Source organism: Manacus candei, unplaced genomic scaffold (genome assembly GCF_025592945.1).
Source record: "Manacus candei isolate 608988 ecotype Guabito, Panama unplaced genomic scaffold, ASM2559294v1 h1tg000011l, whole genome shotgun sequence".
NCBI lineage: Eukaryota > Metazoa > Chordata > Aves > Passeriformes > Pipridae > Manacus > Manacus candei.
The window spans coordinates 10,048,953-10,071,735 of record NW_026138059.1 but is presented as its reverse complement, the minus strand read 5'-3'; the positions used below and the strand labels follow the sequence as shown (position 1 = coordinate 10,071,735).

Sequence of the window (22,783 nt, the reverse complement as noted above, 5' to 3'; positions counted from 1 at the left end):
ATATTTTTCATGAGAAACCCAAGAAGATGATCTTGATATTTTTCTTTTCAGGTGATGACCACTAGCTGTTAGAACATATTTCTGATTATCTGTTTCAAAGCTCTTACCTTCCAAAACAGAATACTACAGTGTCGACAGAAATGCAAGGTGTCCCCGTACTGTTCCTTTATTGGGTAATATTTCTGAAGTGCAAAGTACATCAACTTCCAGTCAATGTGACCTTTCTCTGATAGAATCAAATGCCTACAAAACTAGACATAAAATTAATACCTTCTTTTAAAATTGTAATCAAATCAGGTAAAGGATGGGGGAAGATGGGGAAAAGGTAGTTAAACTGAAGTTTTGTAACTAGAATTCTTTGAAGACAATATTCTGACATCATACATCTCTGCAAAGCAGTGAGAGAGACCTGGCCACAAAAAAAAAAGAAAAAAGATGGATGGGAAATACTAAAAATAGGAGGGTGCATATTTGCCAAGAAAAAGTAGGCCATACATAGCTGATCTAACTCTACTGTCTCAAAATGATTATAATTATAGTTAAGAACCATTTAACAAAAACAGTATTTAGAGCTGTAAGTAATTAATTTTATACTTTTTTAAAAAAAATGAGGAATGAGATTTAAAAACATGATCATGCATTACAGATCATGGTTTTCTGTTAAAACATTAACTATGGATTTAAATAATGGGTTTTTTTAATTTTAAAAGCATATACATGATTTTTTTCACATTTGGTGATCTTTCTAGAAGGATAGCAATAATCAGTGATTGTTGTACTTCTTGGGGACCTAATCTCCATGTAAAGCTCAGCTGATGCACAACAGCTATTTCTCCCCTGCTTAATACAGCCAAGGTTTATTAAGCATGTATTTATAAAAGGCTTCTGTTCCACTCAGAGTGGACTAATGCTAATATAGTGAGGGCTTTCTTCTTTCAGAAGACAGCTCCTAGATGGGGCGAATAGCACTGCCTTTCTGATTTCAGCTACACTTGGTTTCACAGTAACTTCCCTGTTTGAAGGTCTCATCTTTTCCAAAAGTGCTCTTCAGATGTCAAGTATGTTTTTGTGGTTGTTTCAATGGTTCAACAAATACACTGAAGAGCACAGAAAAAACAACCTAACATGATTCTGTAGCTTATTAAGGCAGTATACTTGTAAACAGAAGAAGCAGAATTTTTGAGCAGCAGATATGGGAAAATAAATAAAATCATTAGATTCCTATCATTAATTACTTAGCAAGAAATTGAATGTGAACATTCAGGAACACACTGTACAAGTGTTCTTTATGAGGCACAGGGATAGTTAATTCTACTGAAATACTGAAGAGATCTTCCAGCATTACCTTAGTAAAACAGCTTCCTCTCCTACCAGTTTTGTCACTGTTCAAAAGAGCTTTGTTCATCTACCCTCAAAATACACTCAACTGCTACCTAAGCTTAAATTTCTTATCCTCATAACTTCACATTGCATTCTTCTCAGCTTCTGAAGGAAGGTTTTTCAGTTTGCTTTTGTCCGTTTATTTTCTCCAGGAACTTAATTTTAAAGCCTTTCATCTCACATAAAATTCTTATTTGGGTTAATTGATCTTCACTTCTTTCTTTTCTGTTATAATGAAACTTAATCACCAACCAAATGGTGCCACTTCAACCTGTCAGATTTAAGAACGGGCACTTTTGCTTCCTCCATTCTGGAATGTACCAGGATTTGAAAGTTCTTCCTCCACTTCTGACATAACTACTACTTTCATAGGTCTATTTTCACCTAAACTGATTTTATCACAGCATTTATTATTGCCAGAAAATTAAGACAGTTCTGGAGTCATTCCTAGATTAATTTAATGCTCTTTATGAGGAAGTGACAGAAAAGCACCGTTTCTTTTTTTGTTATTAATTTCAAAATCTCAAGCATTTGTTCTATTCTTTTTTGCAGAAATCCAATTTTGGCTTCACCAGACTATTCATGTAGCCTAAAAGTTCAAGCAATCTGACTACCTTGGTTAGTAAAATAAGTTCTACTTTAGGTACTAAAATTAGGAACACCTTAGAGGTCTCTTACTGTACTTGCTGGGGATTGTGCAGTTTTTAAAGAAACATCTTTCGAAAAAACAGTTTTTAAAATAATGCAAGGAAACAGCCCAATAGTTATCCTAAACTCACAGACATGCTGAATATCATAGTTAGCAGCAACCAAGGCCCCCAAAAAGAACCCCTTCACTATTACTCCACAATGTCACACTTACCTCAAAAACTGTGAGTTCACACTTCATTATGGGTACACCATAGCACAAAGGCTGCATTTATACAAATGGCAGAGTTTATTACCTGCTTTTCCGCAAAATGGTACTGGCAGAGTTTTTTCCACAACTGTCTGTCTTCACTGAGCATGTACAAAGTTGGGGTCACTTGACCCAGAGTAATAATGTCCCAGCCATCAGAGAACCTGTATAAGATGTTATTCAGCATATGGAGAGGGAGATCCATAAGCGTAAGACCATTGTTGACTTGCTGGAAATAAGAGTTGAAGACTTTTAGCTACAAAACCTTGACAGTATAAGGTGCAAATAAGATTCTTACTTTAAAGGTGTCTCAGGTCTTAGTTGTTCGAAAACATTGAGTAAAATCTATGGTTAAGTCTTGCCTACCATTATTCTTTAACTGCTGTTGTTGAAAACTTTAATGATTAGAGGTACAGAAGGAGCTACAGACTGTAGCTTTGTAACTTATAGCTTTTCTACAGTTAAAACAAACATATCCTAAATTATTTATTTAAAGTTCAAATAATTTTAAAAACACTTCTTACAAAATAATAGCATGCAATCTTGAAAACTACATATTTTCAATATGTATATAGATATATTCAATTCCACCTTTGAGATAAGTGTGCTAAAGCCCTAACTATAATAAAGATATGAACCAATTTTGTCTAATCTGTAGGATCACTACAGTTTCTCAATTTTTATTAAGAAACAAAGCACATCTCAATTTGCCTTAAGACAACTAGAGTACAGAAGAGAATACAGAATGCAGAAATATGGAATGAAAGCATTTTGGAATCAGAGGAAGAAGAGAGCAAGCAGGATAATTTCTGAAGTCTGGAGATAGTTCCCCTTATACATACATGAGAAGTTCTGCAGGGGTGTTTGAATAAAGCACTGAGAAAGTTTTCACTGGGACTGTACACCTCTGGGAACTTGAACGGGGTAACCTACGGCACAGCTCATATACGAATAACCCTGGAGCCCACAGTGCCAGGTGGCACAAAACCCAAGAGGCTGGAGGCAGTGTCCCAGCTGGGGAGGGAGAGAGCATGGGCAGTGCCAGCCCCACCCAGCAGAGCTGCCCCAGCAGAGGGCACTGGCAGCAGAGCAGCTGTGCTTCAGCGGGCTCTTGCTTCTATCGGCTTATTTCACAGCCACCCATCTCACAGACTAGATTTTCCATAGTGTCATCTGTTATAAACACCTTGGGACTATCGTTCTGTGGAGGAATATGTGAGTACTACAGTGCAAGATTTCACACTGGTGGTTCCAGCCAATGTCAAACAGCTCCGAGGGACGTGTTGCACTGGAAAGAAACCAGCGCAGCAGTAACTGCAGTGTCTGTGCTGTGGTTGCCTGGCATATAAAAACTGCTGAGACCGGGTTCCCCATTTCTCCTTTCTGTTCCAAAAGTAGCTGGCTTATTCAGATACCCAGCACACACAAAAAGGACTACTTCAAGATTTCATAGCTGACAGCCAATAGGTGAAACACTTGTATGATTTTACTGTGAGCAATATCTTGCAGCATTTCTTTCTCCAGGAGTAATCCAGTCTGATTAAAAAAAATTGCCTGCTTATCATCAGAAGTTTCCACTATAAAACCCTGGACCACTGCATACCACATGCTTTGAACATGATGAGAATCCAGAAATCCAGATGCTGAAGTCATTATACTTCCTTTTTTTAGCTTTCCTTTTTTTTTACAAAAAGCAACTGTGCTTCTGCAAAATAACTACTTGAATATTTTCTTCCTTGATACACCTCTAAAATGCCTTTTAGATTTTTATTTCTTCAGTTGTAGAAAATTTACTTTGGAATTAAAAATTGGTATTTTTTCCATTTCCATCTGACAATCTAGAGACAAACATTTTGAAATTCATTTAAGTGAGAAAAAACATTATATCTATACATCTCTACCACAAACCAGCAGTACACAGCTATTAAAAATTAGAAAAGTAAGTTGATTCCATTTCATTGGTTTCATACTACTTCTTTAAAAACAAAGAAAATAAGTAAAACTGTTTAAAATGTATTTGGAATCCCCTCCCCCAAATTTTATTTAACATGATTTAATAACATACCTTGTTCATCTGAAGGTTTTTTAATTGCTGCTGCCACAGAAGGATAGTTTCTAATCGGCAAATCCAAATGTTGATGTTCCCTACCAACACAGATTTTCCTACTCCCCTAATCAGTATACAGAGAGTAGAACTCAGATCCTGTAGAAGATCTTTGATTAATCGTGGATTATACTGGTCTTCCATGACTGGAAAACACAACAAACCAAATACAATTTTGGCTGAGTTAACCAAGCTAACAGTTAGCTCAAAGTAATCAACACTTTTTTTAGATGAACTAATTAAAACTCAACTGTTTGCATACAAATAGCTGCCCTAATTCCCACTATGACATTCACTAATGTTGTTCCATACATGCAAGATCAATAATTAACAATTCCACAGGTAAATTTGATGCAACATTTCATGCTACACATTTAATAAACCTAATGCTAAACAAGTTATAAATCCAATTTCTTCTCTTCAAGGTGGATAGTATTACAGCTCCATTTAGTGGGATTACCAGAAGGAAAAATAAATCAGTATTATGTAATAGCTTTTAAACAAAAAGAACAGATATAGATTTCAAGTTTCAGTACATCACACAAACTTAAAGCCAAACACTTTATTAATCTAAAAGCATTCACATTTCATGAAGAGTATAATTTAGTAGTAACCAACAGTTTCTGAATAGAATCTAATTGTCTAAATTCCACCAACCTGCTTCAATAGACATTATTCAAGGACCAAGAGAAAACAACTTATTGCAACTGTGGGATGGGAGGTATGAAACCTTGCAATAAATCAACTGATACCTTAGTCACAGCAACTAAATCTGATGAAGCAGATCACAAAACCTTAGGTCTTACCCTTCCGCACAATTTTATCCAAAATGTTAAAGTAGTTCTTCTGTGCTGCACCACTTAGTGAAGTTAACTGGGATTTTGCAATTAGCTGCAAAAGCTAGGACAAAAAAATTAAAATTCAGAAGAATGACAGAAGTAAAGGATGGTTTTAAATACACACTTTCAGTGCATACACTCACCTACAACACCCCAGATCACACAACGGCATTTTGTGAAAATATAGAGTTCAGAGAAAGTAAGACAAACATGGAAAGCTTTAGGCATCCCCACTAGCATACCATGAACAACTCCTGAAGGATGTACATTTTCAAAATACTATATGGATAGTAGTGTTTATCTCTGACAGAACACATGACATATGGACTTTAGGAGCTGTAGTGAAGCAATGAAGAGAGTCTATTTTGGAGGCTCACAAATACAAACATGAACTTCAGTGTGGTTGGGTCCTGAAACTCCTGAGAGATTTGCTGGCCAGGAACATCACTCTGAACTGATACCTGCTTACCAAAGTTCCAATTTCTGAGTGAAAGTATTGTACTGGTCAAACTGAACTGTGATGAATTTAGTGCAATATTTTCTACTCATGGAGAAGAAATACCATATTTTACCTAAACTAGAGGAAAAAAATTTCTACATTACTCCTACATTGAGGTCCCTGGTAGAATAAACAACAGTGATCTAATAATGAGCAGTGCACAAAACATATGAGTAACTTTCCCTTAACTAAATAGCAAGGATCTAGCTGTTCACACATCTCTCTCTGAAAACCCTGTGAGCAGAAGAGTGGCAAGAACAGTGGGAATGGTTTAGGGCAAAGTAATCAGAACAGCTTAAATTCTTGGTGCATGTAAATGCCAAGCTACAGCTACTAGGGGCAGCCCTTGCTCCATTATGGCACCTTTGCTTTTACACTTTAGATTCAGTTTTGTAGCTGGTAAGAACCATTGCCTTTTCAACAAAAAATGGTCTCAGTATGAAATATGACTTTAATGTTGTGACAGTATTACAATGTTTAGAAGTGTGGCCCTGAGCTTTTCAATTGCACTTTATAATGGCTAGTTCAGAACAAGTGTTCTCAACACACTGGAAAGCAAAAGCAGGGAGCAGAAGCCAGGATTCCCTGCAGAGCACTCTCAAGACTAACCTGCAGAGCCCTGCTGGTATAGGAAAGCATCAAGTGTTGGCACAGAAGGAGAATAAAGACTAAGCCTGCCAAATATTATATTGTATCTTCATTTCTAAAACACCAAATTGGCACTTCGCTCAACATTAATTTTCTTTTGGAAAGAGGGACTACACCTGTTCTCTCCCTGATTTAATAATGTTCCTTCTGTCTTCTCTGTACGATCCCTGACAAGACACTATGTGCTATGAAAAGAGGAAATAATTTTCTTGTTGTACTTAAATACAAGCAATCTAGTCTCAAAAACGGTATAAAAAGGATCTCTTTCTTGGCATTTTCAAAGCCTTTTAGTTTGATTAATAATTTAGAACACACCTAGAGGTCTCTGGTAGTTTGCCAGTTCAAGCAAGTATGTATATTTCTCTTGATTTATTTAAAAAAATTCAGTTACGTTACTCAGTTTGGAGATCAAATCGAAGAAACAGATTCCACCTAACTTATTTTAAGGAAGTTTCCAATTTCAGTTAAACTTAATATGCAAGGACTAAGGCAATTTTAGCAGAAGTAAGGTAGCATGAGTACAAGGATCTGACACACAAGTTCAGTCTTATGGATGTGTGTAAAGCCATGGCTTATGTTGTCTACTAGAGATCATAACTTTGAATGGATCATCTGTTTACTTAAATGAAAATATGTGGAAAAAACCCCATATCAAACTCAATGTATCAGCATTTAACAGCTACAAAATTATCAATCTACTACAGCACAAACAAGTACAGAAGAACAGCTTATCCTACCTTCTCCTTCTCACTGCCCACACCAAAAGGATCCTGGACAGACATCTATATTAACTTTAAATAATGCTTAGCAGATTTTTAGTTAGTTGGAGAATCAAAATGGATCATTCTCATGGTCTGGGATCAAAGAAAAGCTACCTAGTAGGGCTTTAGAAAAAGTATTCCTGATTTATACTTTGCTATCTTTAAATGGAAGAGGCAGAACAGCACACATAAAAGTAATCATAACTGTGTTCATGCATAACTAGAAATAATCCTTAGAGAAGAAGAAATAGGAACGGCTACACTGCATTAAATGAGCTCTACACAAAGTATTGCCATCATTAGAAATTTCAGGAAAGTAAATGAGAACTCATTTAAAGCAGATAGGCATGGAATGAACTGCTTCTTTTGTTAGGTCTGAGTTGCAGACTGGTTTAAAATCTGAGAGAGTAGATTAAACATTGTTCTTAAAAGTCTGTGGCAACTTCACATATTACTGAGATCTGCTCAGATGTTTTCATTTGTTAGACAGAACACCACATATGTTTCTCAAGTCCACAAGTTCTATGGCTAAAGAATGAGCAGCAGCTGTCACTCATATCAATCATGTTTATTAGTGTCTTGGTAACTTTTGAGGTCTTCTGTACCTGTTGATAAAAGTCAGTTTGCCTCTACCACCTCAGAGGAACTGATACGAAAATTTAATTGTACCTTTGCATCTGTAAAACAATTCTAAATGTTAAAAATTTCAAATAAATTATAAAATGTTAAAACGCCCACTATTTTAATTTCACCCTGATTGTTTAGGATCTACCATTACTAGAGCAATGGTTTGGATTGCAAAGTCAAATTTCTGAATTTTAAAGTAGTGCTTTCTCAATGATCTTAAGCCTGGACGACTACACCAGCATTTTATATTCTTTGGTGAACAGAAGAAAAACTGGTCAATGTGCTTATGTTAGACTTTGCACTTTGTTCCAACCAACTGTTTTAAGCAATCCAGCTTAGGCACTGCAGCATTTAAAAAATGCGTAGAATTCTAGATTTGCATTCATTCTACCTGTTTGCCATTCAAGTAAGGCACTCAAGGTTGACACCATTTATAACAAAAATCACCTTTTTTAGATGCTTTTTTTTCTTCCTACTGTTCAAGGCTGAAAAGTCTTGGGTAGGATTCCTGATTCTGCTCCCAAAACAGCACTAAAAAGTAATGCTCTAAACCACAACACACACATACAAAAAACCCTAAAGCTGCAAGGGGAATAAACCAGGCAACTACCCTAACCACTAGCCTGGAAACAAATCCTTTTTGCTTTGTTTTCACATCTCTTGTTTTTCTGGGAGTATAATACATTGCCTCAACTTCACAAGGATGGATAGAACATGTTTTCTCTCCAAATACTCCATAGCCTAGTGGTAAGGGTGTTCTCCTGGTATGTTTATTTAATTTTGATTCGTGTCTTTTAAAGTTCTGGGTGCATTCCAACCACTACATTATTTGTGAACAGCCTCACCGCTGAGCTGAACTCTAGTCCTGATATGACTCATTTTGAGCTTCCCTAGGAGTGGGGACAAGAACTTTACTATCTCAAGTTAGATGAAAAAAACCCCTGAGGCTAAAAGAAGATCAGTATCGCCCAGAACAGGCATTTCCAAGTGGGCAGCTGGTTAGTCATTAAGGAAATTAAGGCTGGAGTCTCAAGTTTTAAGGGTTGTTAACAAAGATAATTGCATAGATATCTTGTCCAAAATTAAAAAAAAAAAAAGTGTGCAATGAATCACAGGACTGTTAAGAAGTTGCAGAAGAAACAGAAACCGCAAAAGATTTACACATCAAATATTCTTCTGGAAATCACTATTTTAAGCATATTTAAGATATAGCAAAGAATATTTGTGATGAATTACACTTTGCTGGTTTTGGTTGTAGAGAAATTATTTTGCCTTTAAAGAAAGTTCACTAACCAGACTGATGAACAGCAGTTGAAACTACCATCAGTGTTTCCCTCTAAATACACAGCACACTGGCCATCACCATCCTCCTCAAGCTAGAGGCTTTCATACAGCACTATAATGAGTTTTCACCAAATAAAGATTACGCAGTTTAAGGTTGCTTCATGCAGTATAAATAACATAGGAACATGATATTTATACAGTTACAAATCATCTGTTCAGTGCAAAAATATTTCTTTTGTACACACAGGCACACCAGCAAATGCATTTTTATAATATGAACACAAAATAAAGAGCTTACTTTGACCACGTAATTGAACCTTCTGATGTCCTGAATTGCACTTGAAAAATCCAAGCGGTTAAAAGCTTCTCCCAAGGTGCAATAGCCGTGTCTCTGAGAAGAAAAAACACACTTTAAGTGGAAAGAAACAAACAGACAAAATTGAGCATGGATGCCATGCTCCCTGAAAATACCATGTATCTGGACTGAAGAGTTATTTACTTTCTTGTAGAACAAATGAAAACAGATACGCTGTCTGGAACTAACAGGTACATAACCAAGGCCTTTCAATTCATACTAATCATGCAGTCTGGAATCACTGGTATTTGAGTGCCCTGGGAATCTACTCCATTCTTGCACGGCCATGATGTTGGCACCCTCTCATGGATATCACACTCCCCATTTGCCTCAGCACAAGTTGCACAGCAGTCTGAGCCTACAACCAGAATTATCTGATTCACATCTGAGGGTAAGAGCACAGGTAGTTGCTCCTAGGATTGGAAGAACAAATGGTGTCAACATCTAAAATTTATTTTCCAGGTGCTAAAAGCTTAGGTACCTTTTTTTTATGTCCCAAAAGCATGAGCTTGCATTTTCTTTTGGTATTTCTCCATAGGTATCTTAAGGTAAATATGGAAGTTTCAGAGGGTGTTGTGAACTACTTAAGGTGTCAGTAGCAGCCCAAAATGACGTGTGATCACATAAGCTGAGCACATTTAGAACCACAAAGCCACATGGGAGCCTAGAACAAAATATGATACTAGAAAAAAACCCAACCCCCTAACTGAAAAGAGAGTTTTGCAGAGCAGTGTGCTAGTATGGTTTATTAGCCCAGGAAGGAGAAGGATAAATAATTATTTGAAATTCATTCCTAGACAGACTTCCTTGGTGAATTATGTGATGGTGACAAGATGGCAGTACAAATTAATATTCCTTTTTGTGACCCAAACAAAGCTTACCCCGGGTGCATCCCAGTGGGACAGGGGACAGTTATCTACTTGCTGCAGAGTGGTGGTAATTATTACCTATTGGTTAGTGACCAAATTTGGGATTGTACTGTTTGCTAATCCAGTTCATACATCTCAGATCCAAGTGTGCTGCACAATTCCCAATGTGCACACCTTTGTTGGCTAATTGCAGTAAATTAACACTTACAGACAACAAAACTTTTGTTGAAATTTAAGTATTTGTGTCTATTCTCTGCCTCACCATCATCATGGCTGGGCTTTGTGAATGAAGATTAAGGAAGGCTCTATCCACATTTATTACAGGTATGCTGGTGGCTAATGAGGCCAATACGAGACAGACATAATTCTCTGGCTAAAGAGTTATCAAAAGGTCAGCTTAAATACATTAACATGAGAGACCCATTTCCTTGAACAGCTGGAAACGGATTTCTATGAAAGCTCTGCCTTTCCCAATGCACCATCATGACAAAATTACTCAAAAAGCATCCCCTGCTTCATTTCAGCTACACACCTGCACTTGTTTTGGCTTTCTTTATTTTCAGTGCTCTCCTATGGCATGTTTCATAGGTTTCTTATCAATACCTTCCTACTCTTGTCATTTTGCCCTAAAAAGCTGTATCCAGTTTAGAAAAAAATGTTTCCTGGTTGTGAGACAGCAATTTCAAAATCAAGTAAGATTACAACTTGTAAGAAAAATTAGAGCTTCTGTAAATTATGTTTTAGATTAGCTTAAATTGTTCTGAATTCTTTTGTTCAGCTGTGCTTATTCCTTGCTATTGCTACTTTTTGATTCTGCTACTTTTTTTAACTTTTTAGTATAAGCTTTTGAATTTACATGAAGAATTTCTTGAAAAGATTAGTGATTAATTCTAACAATCTCTGGTTAGTTTTTTATAACACCCCCCCCCCAAAACCCTAGGAAAGTCAATGGTCAAATATTAGAAGACAACCAAAATATTTTTTTCACTCTCTTAATGGACAAGAAATCCAAGCAAATACCACACATCACTAGTACACCAACTTCTACAGGAGTAGCAGAAAAAGTAATCCCAACATATAGGTTATGAAGGACAGCAGTGAGAGATTTTAGGAAATTTGTGGTTTGGCCTGAATGTAGTCTGAAAACTCAGCCTAACAACCTTATCATTCAAAACACCATAATGATTGGTGACAATCTGTCATCTCCCCTTCCTTCTTACCCTAAATTTGAGATGGCACCAAGGGAAAGAGCATGCTTGAGACTTTTGTAGACCCGTGTAAGTAACCTTATCAAGAAGACAGAGCAGAAAGAGGGCTTTGAATCTGGTGAAAGGCTTTACAATTACCTTCAGATGTAGAAAGGCAGTCTCTGGGTCACTGATCTACAAGGTGAAGTCTTTTGGTGTGTCCTCTACCTAAGCTCTCTCCACAATACCACGGTCTTCCTGAGTACAAAGTTCTGTATGGTCTCTCTTAGCTCATAAATGCAAAGCCAAATTTTGCCTGCATGACTGCAGTCATTACACTCACCTGCTTCCTTCTCTCCATGGCATTACTATGTGGATGCAAAACATCCTTACTAGTGTTCAAGTTCCACCCATCCCAGATAACCACAGGAATCAATATAGGAATGAATCTCAAACTTCAAGACAGTTTATCTCTACATAAAATGGATGGCTTTCCAAGGGTTCATTCCAAGATCTTTCATGTTCCTTTTACAGTTGCATGATACAGTTTATATCCCAAATGGAAAGCACTGAATATAAAGGTCCTCTTTGTAAAGTTTGAAACTGAAATTTTACTTACTTACATTCAAATGTACACCAAAATTCCAAAATATCAGGTAACTGCCTGCAAGCACCTTCTTTGGAGACAATTATCTGGTTTTGCACTTTCGATTTTAGTTCAAAGACAGACAGTACAAAGACAGATGGGCTTGGATAAGTAGTGAACTGTATGTCCATCCTTGCAAGTTCCCACTTTGCCAGCTGCCTTTGCCTCACCACATACAGGTGTGCTATGTTGCCAGTGAAGAGTTAAATACAACCCCTAAGACACACAGCACAAACACTGTTTTTCAATATACAGTCTGTCAATTAAGATGCACAAATATCGCAGGAATTGACCCAGAGCATGCAGACTTACTTCCTTGGTGCTTTCTTTATGAACATAAATCCACTTTTCACGATAAAAACCTAAAATAAAATCAAAATACAAGGATTTTAGGCTTCCACATTAGTTAATGCCTTCTAGAAAGAAATTGAACTAAACAGACAATAAAATGCTTCATAAGATAGGAGAGATGGCAGAACAGTTTTAATGAAGAAAGTTTATAAAGGCTGAAAAGGATGACTAAAATTTTTTACAAGTTACGTACTTCAAGAAAATAAGGGAAGAGTTATATAATTAAAAAAAATCAAAAAACAAAAAACACAGGAGTGAATTACCTTTGGATCTTTGAAAAAAAACCAAGAAGTGATCAATACCACAGCTTCAATTGAGACATATCACTTTTGACATGAGAATTTGTTACCAATACAGAAGTAAACATAATTTGGAAGGCTATTCTATGGGTGAATATAAATGAACAACTATAGCAACATTTTTCTGAAGCTACATGAGTCTTCTAAAATAAATGAGAAAACTCAGGCGTACATTGTGAATCCGTGTTATTCCTAAAATGATCCTTTTTCCTTTTCTTGGCTGCAAACTCACAGTCTTCAGTACTGTATACTTCTTTCTCATCATCCCCAGTTATGATGCTGAAATAAAAAAATCTAATTAGAACAGCAGTGATTAAATATTTAAGATGCATACAGCTTACAATTTTCTGCATTAAAGTCTACCAGCTGAAAAAAACCCACCATGTTCTTAATCAAGATCCTCTACCTGATTGTCTATAGCAATGTGTGTCTTGAGAGAAGCTGTCGTATTCTTTTCTTCCCAGTGCAGTTGAATTTTGTGTCAAAGTGATTAAGTACACAACAGTATCTTTGGGATACCTAAAGGTATCTTCTAAGTCATTACTGACATTTAGGAAGGACTACTAAGAAGTCAGTACCAGTTGGACAACTGCAAAGCTCTCCAAAGCTCTGGTGTACAAGAACTCATTATTTGAAATGGACCGAACCTTGAAAAACTGCACACAGGTATAAAAGTCAGTGCAGAATTGTTTCATACCCTTGCATAGGCAGAAAGCCAGCAAAGAAAGACATCTCTTACTGCTGTCACTTTTGAGGGAAAGAAAGTCTTTCTTTTAACAAATGCTTGAACCACAACACTGTACATAATATAGGTGCCATGGTATAGGTGTCATGCTGTACATGATTTGTACAGCATCAAGGACCAAGTGGTCTGTCTCTGCCAGAGAGACTCAATTATATCTATGTCACTTCTGACAGATAACTATGTAACCCAACACTGAGGACTATACCAAATAATTATGTATATAGTGCACAGACAATGTGAATATACATAAAAAAATATACGGACAATAAACTATTAAAATAGGGTTTTTTGATAAAGTAACCTTTCTAAAATTTACATACATTTAAAAACTGCCCATGCTACAGGGAGTCTACACAGTTTCATAAAATTTTCTTTCCATTTTTGCAGATATCTGTAAGGACCAGCAAGACAGATAAGAATGGGTGTTCATTTTTCTAGCACTGAGAAGGAAGATACTTCATATGAAGGCTATGGTCTTGCCCAGATAACCAGAATAATGAAGGATATGTGGTAGTGAAGTTTAACTGTAAGACTATTTTATTTCCCCATTACTGTTCTTTGACAACAAAGTTGAATACAAAACCCCTCACATTTGTTACTGTTTTTAATCTCAGTTTGCCAGATGAAGCTATTTATCAACGTCAGTTTGAACTCCAAATTAAAAAAACAGAACACTATAAAATGAATGACATCAGTTTATTAAAAAATAACCTCTATTTGGCCATTAAGTGGCAAAATTTAAATTATTTTAGTTTATTGCTACTAGCTTATACAGTTTTCAGGCCTGAACCATCTGTTAGGGAGGATAACTAAACAACACTGTAAAAAGCTCTGGATTTTTGATTGCTCCTATCAGTAAATGCTAGTTCAGCTTAAAGATACACAAGTTGAGAAGACTCAGAAATCAAAAGTTAGTTTCATCTTAGCTTTTCTCTTCTGGTATTTAAACCTAACATATCACTGCATTCAGATACTGCTCAATCCAAGGTCAGGACCTTAGTTCATGCCTTAATATATTTAAAGCAGAGGATAAAGATTCAACACCTTCAATATTCTATGCAACAGTGCCAAATATCACCTCTGGTCAAACAGCAAGAGTTCAGAGAGAAGAAATCACCAACAGGCAAAAGCAAAGCAACTGACAAAAGCACAACATCAACACCAAGTTATGTGATTACGTAGCACTCCAATCCATCAGGTTTGGGTTTTTTTTCCAAAGCTTTCATAAAGGAAATCTCTTTTTAAGATCACTAAAAATTAATTTAATTATGTTTCAACATACTGGCTGCATCGCCATGTCATGTGAGAGGTTACTGCAGAATCTGAAGAGTTGCTGCAGAATCAGAAATAGAGGCCAATACTCCCAGAGCTTTATCATCCTAACAACAGACAGAAGACTAGAGAGATATGTCCTGATACTTTGCAACATAATCCAGGCAGCACAGAAACTCACTCATTCCCATTGACCCAGGGAAAGCATTAAGGAGAGTATGGGAGGCTGTATTCCTGAAGGCCTATCTTGAAGAGGATAGTTAAACTGTAGAGATTCCTTCTTTTGCTCCTGGAGAGGAAGCATCCCTAGAAAGCAATTTAGACCAGTAACATACCTGAAGTGATTTAAAGCCCACTCCTGCCTTCCAACAACAGAGAATTCCTCAAGCATCAGATAAACAAGCAAGGCAGATTAAGTACAGTTAATAAATCACAGAATCATAAAATACACTGAGTTGGAAGGGACCACAAGGATCATTGAGTCCAACCCTTAGCCCTGCACAGGACAACCCCAAGAGTCACACCATGTGCCTGAGAGGATTGTCCAAACGTTTCTTGACCTCTGTCAGGCTTGGTGCTGTAACCACTTCCCTGGGGAGCCTGTTCCAGTGCCCAAGCATCCTCTGGGTGAAGAACCTTTATCTAATATCCAACCTAAACCTCCCCTGACAGAACTTCAGGCCATTCCAGGTGACAGGTCCTGTCACCAGTCACCACAGAGAAGAGATCAGTGCCTGCCCCTCCTATTCCTCTCACAAAAAAATTGCAGCTGCAATGATGTCTCCCCTCAGTCTCCTCTTCTCCAGGCTGAACAGACCAAGCAATCTCAGCTGCTCCTCATACAGCTTCCCCTCAAGGCCCTTCACCATCTTCCTTGCCCTCCTTTGGACACTCTCCAGTAGCTTGATATCTTTCTTATATTGCAGTGCCCAAACCTGCACAGAATATAAGGTTTGCCTGTGATGTTCCTGGAATTCTTCACGTCTTTTTAGAGAAAAGACAAATTGGACTCTTCCTTCTGAGGATCTCCTGATATGATGGTTAATTTCCTCATGTTTTGTCCCATTTCATGTGGAGAGTCTTTCCCTACTTATCTGTAAACACCACCACTCTTCTTGACAAACCTTAAGTCTGAAAGCAAGGAATAAAAGCAAGAGTCCTACAGACATTGGAAGAATGGGACAGAAACAGAGGCAGTTCCCCAGTGACTACGAGCGTCCATTCCTTCCAGAAACCTGCAGAGCTGCTTGGCGAGTAATAAAGGTGCTCTACCATCACAAAAGCAACCCCTGCCCCCTTCAAACACCAAGCTAAGATACAATAAACCAAATCAAAAGCTGCACGTGCCATATGGTGTAACAGAAGCCTTAATGAAATGTTTTTATTATAATACTGCCCATGACATCTGCGTGCACCTGGAAGGATTTAAATACATACATAATACTGCCAATTTACAGCTATTCTTACTTTCTTGTCTTGATGATGCACTTCAAAAAAATTATTCTAAAGCTTCTAAAAGCAAACTATCTGCTGTTCTTAGAACTATAATATTTTAGATAAAGCATGTAAGAACTTCAGCTTTTTCAAAAAAAAAAATAATTTCATATCAGTATTTAAATAACCTTTTGGGTATGACACTTAAATGATGGAACATATGACAGGGCTATCTGAGCTCCAGCTATTCTTCCTTATCCCCTTGCTTCTTTTCACACGGCCCTCAAGTCACGCAATTACATACAGAGACACACTAAGTGCTTTACAAGAGACTCAAAGCCAGTTACAGCTTGACCATGCATGGCAAATTCTGAAATAAGCATCTGCACCAAATAACATGACAATGTATTTGCCAAAATATTTTACACTGCGTACCACAATATGAAGGCCTGCACATGCCATAGGAGAACCCCAAGCCTGGGTATATGCTGGGTACAGACTGGATAGGAAGCAGTTTTGCAGGAAAGGAGCCAGATGTCTTGTGGAAAAGTAGCTGAAAACAGGTCAGCAGTGTGCCCTTGTGTTGTATTAGGCCAACTGCACCCTGGTTTGAGTCAACGAAAGTGTATCCTGCAGACTGGAAGAAGTAATCATCCCTCTTTATTTGGCATGAGAAACTGCATCTGGAGTACTGTCTAGTTTGGGGCTCCCCAATGCAATAAAAACATTGTCATACTGGAATAAGTCCAGTGGAGAGTTACCAAGGTACTGGAGCACATGATGCCTGAGGGTAAGAGAACTGACCTTGTTCAGTGTTAAGAGCTGGTGGTGGAGGGAAATCTGATTGCTGTCAACTTCTAATATGAGGGTATAAATAAGATAGAGCTGGACTGTAAGGTATGGCAAAGTGGGCAGTGCTAAGTCAAGTGGTAACGGACACAATCTGTGATAAGACATTCTTACTAGACTGAAGGGGGGGCAAGAAGGGATGACACAACTTGGGACAGGACAACAGCAAACAAAAAAATAACTTTGAGAGTAACAGAACTTAAAACAGGAGCCCAGAGAAGAATTTCCATTCTTGGAAATACACAACGCTGAACTGGGCAAAGCTGAACTGGGCAAAGGTTGACCTTGCTTTGGATATGTGTTTGGACCAGATGGCACCCAGAGGTCATTTACACCCTAAATTGTTCTATAAAGTTGTGCAAATAGACATTAATTGCTGCTTAGCAGCAGAAGTTAACTCACAGACAAATAGTTCAAGCTGCAGTCAGATTCAAAGTTCAAGGTGTAGTGAAATTGTTCCAAAGTAGTGTTACTATGCCAAGAAGTATCAACTTGAATTCCTTAGTCTAAATTTGGACAACACGCATTTTTAACTGAATAGACAGAAGTAGAATTAAAAAAAAAAAATTAAAGCTGCAAAGTTTGGCTTTGCTAAGTAGGAGATGTTTAAGATGAAGATGGAGAACCATTGCAGATGAGGATGCCTGCTGCAGACTAAGCTGGCCCCTAAGTCTGAGATTCTGACAAATTGGCAAGCTAGACTAAGAAACCCAAATCATGAGACATGCAGATTGCATGGAAAATATTTGCGTCCTTAATGCATTTCATGGCCAGTCCCTTCAAACTGAAGTATTTATTTTAGTCCTGAACTTTAAAAATCCAGCATTTTCGCTCAAAGAAGCAATAAAAATACCTCACCTTGCTCTCTGGAGAAAAGATATATAAATATAGACATACAATTACAAGCAGAAGAGCAGAAGTCTTAATGGTATTCACAAAGACAATGATAATTTATTTCATACTTGTCAAGCAATATTAATTAAAGCAATGCACAAGATGTAATTATTTAGCAACTGTGTAAATAGCTTCAAAAATAAATTAGATTTCCTCTAATTTGCCAAGTATATTATTAAAGGTATGAAAGAGGAAAGAAAAGATTTTTTTGCAAAGGTATTTAAGGAAACTTTTATGTTGGAGGTTTACTGAACATTCTTCCAGTGTTTGGTATCCACAATGGCCAGACTGTGTGAAAAAAGAAGCCCGAATATGATCGGTGACAGATGAGCACAAAAGGGAAAAGGGCATTAAGAAAACAATAGGTCGAGACAAGCTTAATAATAATTCTTCACTGCTTAATAACTCCCTTGAGGATTATTTCACAAATAGAAAAAAACAGGTGTATGACTACAGCAAGCCCCAGCTTGTCAGTAAATTCCCTCTAAATCAGATGAGTTATCATATCATTTATTGGACTATGAGCACATTATGATGGAATTTTTGACCAAGAATGCTATCCCTCAGAATTACTTCTTTGTGGAGAAACCGAGTAGAAATTTGTTTTGACAAAGCTATTTATATCACACCAGTCTGTGGGCATTTGCCACAAGTATTATTTTATTTATCTAATCTCTTTCCCACCCGTTTTACAGGAGCACATACAGACATATATTGTATAAAAGAGAATGAGCATTAAGCTACTACTGATTGTATATTTGGAGCAAAGGTCTTATATGACTGCTATAAACAGAACTAATCCAACGCCTACTCACCAGAAAGTCTTCATTCACTTCCTGGTAACAGTTCAATATGCCTGTTGCACTTGCAATTTATATGTATTACTTTTATCTTCAAATAGTACTAGACAGGTTTTTTTCTTTTTTTGTTTTGGTTTGGGTTTTTTTGTTGGGATTTTGTTGTTGTTGTGGTGGGGTTTTTTGGTTTGTTGTTTTTCTGGTTTGTTTTTCTCATTTGTTTTTGGGGTTTTTTTGGTTGTTGTTTTGGGGTGGTTTTTTGATTGTTTGTTTGGTCGGTTGGTTTGCTTTGGGGTTTTTTTACATATTTTTTATTTTGTTATTTTTAAAGACCTAGAACGTAAGAAGGGATCTGGCTGCCTACAATAAGCAACTCAGGAAGCAATGACAAAAGACAGACAATATCCATAAGGGTTTCCTGTCTGCCTAACTAAACAAAATACATGGATGCATTTGTATACAGAAGATATCAGCTACCACAAACAGTTGCACTCTGTTGCCTTCCCACCTGCCATTAACTCACACAGAATTACTTCTTTTTTTAACTTACACAGTGTGGCTGATATCATTCAGCTGATTATTCCCATCCTCAAGTGCAGGAGTAAAGGGCTCACATCGTTTCCATCCATCTTCTGTTTTAACCCATCTCCATCCAGGGGATCTCCAGTCTTGGCCCAAAAATGGCATGTTTCTCTATAAGCAGCAAGAAGAGATTCCTTGTGTATTATTTATTAATAAAAGTTGCAAAACTTCTTGCCATTATTTCAGCTTTCTGTTTAACCTTAAAAAAAATATACCTTGACTAAAGTTCTCTGTAGAATATCCTTTAAAGAAACAGATTCAGTGGTTTAAGTATATTTTTTATTCTCTAACCTCATTCTTCCTGTCTTTAAGCATTTATTAGATCAAGGTACGTTTCCTACCTAGTTCTTTAGAGAACAGGAAAAGAATGGTAGTCCAGGAAAAAAATTATTCCAAAAGAAGCAAACTTGTATCCTGTGTAATCTGCTCTGCCATGACCAAACAGATTACTGATTTTTATACATGACTAATAAATGGTTGTTAAAGAGATTGAGAGCCCACAAATTCAGTGTTAATCCTTTTATTTTTTTCTAAGGCTTATATATACTGAGTTTGTGCTACACTGTATAGTGATGTTTCAGTAAGGGAATTTTCATTTTCCCAAACATTTTTTCACTTGTTGTTGAAGGTCACCTCCCACACCAGGCTATTGACCAGATACCAGCACAAAAGAAGACTGCAACATAAAGTCCATTGTGACATGTCTCCCAAAAATCTCTGCAAACAGATGCAAGGTATGTCATTCAAAGAGTGTTCTGCTACGTTTTTTCAAAAGTGAGATTCACTTCTGACACATTAAGAATGTGAACAAAGCAGTTTTCTATACTTTGAAGAGTATGACCTTGCCAGCTTTTGCCGTCTTCTTCCCATTAGTCACACAAACATGTTGCTCCTTAGTTTAACAAGAGATTTCACATGCAGGCTATAGAGGAAAGGTAACATTATCATATTTGAAACAATGTTAATATATAATACGAACAGCTTTGGTCCTAACCAGTGTGCATTTTCTAATACTTTTCCAAATTGAAAAAAATATTAGGCCACATCAGTCAAGCATCACTTTGAATTTATTTACCCATTTGCACTCTTGACCAGCATCTGCCCAATATATTAGTTACAACAGGAGAGGGCACAGGCACATAAAAAGCCAGAAGAAATACAAATTGAGTGAGCCAGCTGAGTTTTTCTTTAATTAAAAATCTGTTCACTACACAAAACAAAGTGCATTGTCTAGGCCTCAGCATTGACTAAAGTCCCCTTCCTACTCATAACTCAGCCTTCCTCTGCATCTAACAAGAACCTTCTCCAAAATTTACCACATCCTTTCCCCCAGTTACCACAAACCCCATTCATGCCTATCTGCTTTTCCAATCCTTGTATTGCTTCCTAGGAGTAATATGAACACAACATACTTTTTTTCCAAGTTGTTTTCAACTCCCCTCACATTGACTGATCACAGAATGGTTTGGGTTGGAAACAACCTTAAAGATCACCTAGTTACACCCCCCCTGCCATGAGTATAGATACCTTCCGCTAGACCATGTTGCTCAAAGCCTCATCCAGCTTGGGCTTGAACACTGACAGGGATGGGATACCCACTGCTCCTCTGGGCAACCTGTGCTAGTGCCTCTTCACTCTCACAGTAAAGAATTTCTTACTAAAACCCAATCTAAACGTATCCTCTTTCAGTTTGATGCCATTCAAAAGTACCTCTCCAGCTTTCTTGTAGCCCCCCCTCAGCTACTGGAAGCCTGCCCTAAAGGTCTCCCCAGAGCCTTCTCTTCTCCTGGATGAACAATGCCACCTCTCAGCCTGCGTTCATAGCAGAGGTGCTCCAGTGCTCTGAGCATCTTCATGGCCCTCCTCTGGAGTTACTCTAACAGACTGACATTCTTCTTATGCTGTAGGTCCCAGAGCTGGATACGACACTGCAGGTGGGGTATCAGGAGAGTGGAGTACAGGGGGAGAATCGCCTCCCCTGATCCACTGGCCACACTTCTTTTGATGGAGCCCAGAACACATTTGGCTTTCTGAGCTGCAAGTGTACTTTGCTGGCTCATTGAGCTTCTTGTCAACCAACACCCCTGAGTCATTCTCAGGGCTGTTCTCAATCCATTCTCCACCCAGCCTGTATTTGTGCTTGGGACTGCCCCACCCAGCTGCAGGACCTTGCACTTGGCCTTGTTGAACTTCATGACATTCACATGGGCCCACCTCTGTCCTGTCAAGGTGTCTCTGGGTCACATCCCTTCCTTTCAGCATGTCAGCTGCACCATCCAGCTTGTCATCCACAAACTTGCTGAGTGTGCACTCAATCCCATTCTTCATCACTCAATCCCATTCTTCATGTCCCTGACAAGGGTGCTAAACAGTCCCAATATCAACCCCTGAGGAACATGGCTCATCACAGATCTCCACTTCGACATTGAGCCATTGACCTCAACTCTTTGAGTGCAAATACCCAGTCAATTCCTTACCCACTGAGTGATTCATTCATCAAATCCATGTCTCTCCAGCTTAGAGACAAGGAAGTTGTGTGGGACAGCATCAAATGCTTTTCACAAGTTCAGTTAGATGACATCAGTTGCTCTTCCCTCATCCACCAACGCTGTATCCCCACCGTAGAAGGCCACCAAATTTGTCAGGCAGGATTTGCCCTTAGCAAAGCCACGCTGGCTCCCATCCTCACGCACCCTATTGAGATCCCAACACCTCACTCCTCCAGGCACACTCCACACCCTTCGGTCCCGCCCCTTGCCCCAGGCCCATCAGCTCATCCTGACTCCAACAGCTAGTCCCAAACTCCTTCAGCTCCACATGCCCCTAAGAGCGAGTCCCCAACCCCCCAAGCCACGACTGTCCACGCTCAGCCTCAAAGCCCCGTGCCGGCGGGGCTCACACGCAGAGCCGAGCACCATTCCCGGCCGGGATCCCCTCACTCACCTCCCCTCCCAGCAGCGCCTCTCCCCGCCCGGCGCTCGGACCGGGCCCGGCGCTGTTTCCGGAAGTACCATGGGCCGCGCCGGGCCCGCCCACGCAGCGCTGATTGGTCCCCTCCTGCCGCGCCTGTTGCTACCCGGCAGCACGGGCCGCCATTGGCCGAGAGCGGCGGCTCTGGCCCCGCCCACCGCTGGCCCGGAGCGTCACGTGACCGGCGGGCGCGGCGCGCACGTGCCAATGTTTTGGTCGGCGGGGGCGGGTCGCGTGGCGCGCGCGGGGCGGGGCGTGCCTCGGGTGACTCCCCCGGGTGACCCCTGAGTGTGTGACGTCACCCCGGTGTGACCCCGCGGTGTGACCTGATGTACCCCAGTTTGACCCTTTCCCCCACTAGTGTGATTTCCCCCCCCACCCCCCGTATGATCCCACCGGCGTGACCCCCCCAGGCTGACCGGTGTGCCTGGTGTGACACCCCCTCCCACTCCCTGCAGTGTGACCACCCGATGTGACACCATGTGCTCCCGTG

The 22,783-nt window shown here is 38.9% G+C and overlaps 1 protein-coding gene across 3 annotated transcripts in view; it reads right to left on the bottom strand.

The window, feature by feature from the left end:
- FBXO25 (F-box protein 25) overlaps nucleotides 1–19,517 on the bottom strand; it is a 28,699-nt gene extending 9,182 nt beyond the window's left edge. The window contains exons 1-8 of one of the 3 annotated variants that reach the window (XM_051778121.1): nucleotides 19,289–19,502; nucleotides 12,920–13,026; nucleotides 12,410–12,459; nucleotides 9,339–9,431; nucleotides 5,189–5,282; nucleotides 4,344–4,528; nucleotides 2,325–2,507; nucleotides 108–251 (exon numbers count right to left, since the gene is read on the bottom strand). In XM_051778121.1, the coding sequence (XP_051634081.1) occupies nucleotides 108–251; nucleotides 2,325–2,507; nucleotides 4,344–4,528; nucleotides 5,189–5,282; nucleotides 9,339–9,431; nucleotides 12,410–12,459; nucleotides 12,920–13,026; nucleotides 19,289–19,425 (993 nt within the window). In that variant the 5' untranslated portion in view covers nucleotides 19,426–19,502. Of the gene's footprint in view, nucleotides 1–107; nucleotides 252–2,324; nucleotides 2,508–4,343; nucleotides 4,529–5,188; nucleotides 5,283–9,338; nucleotides 9,432–12,409; nucleotides 12,460–12,919; nucleotides 13,027–19,288 lie in introns of all 3 variants that reach the window. The other 2 variants (XM_051778123.1, XM_051778124.1) reach the window with 2 other exon arrangements.
- Nucleotides 19,518–22,783: the final 3,266 nt, after the last annotated feature.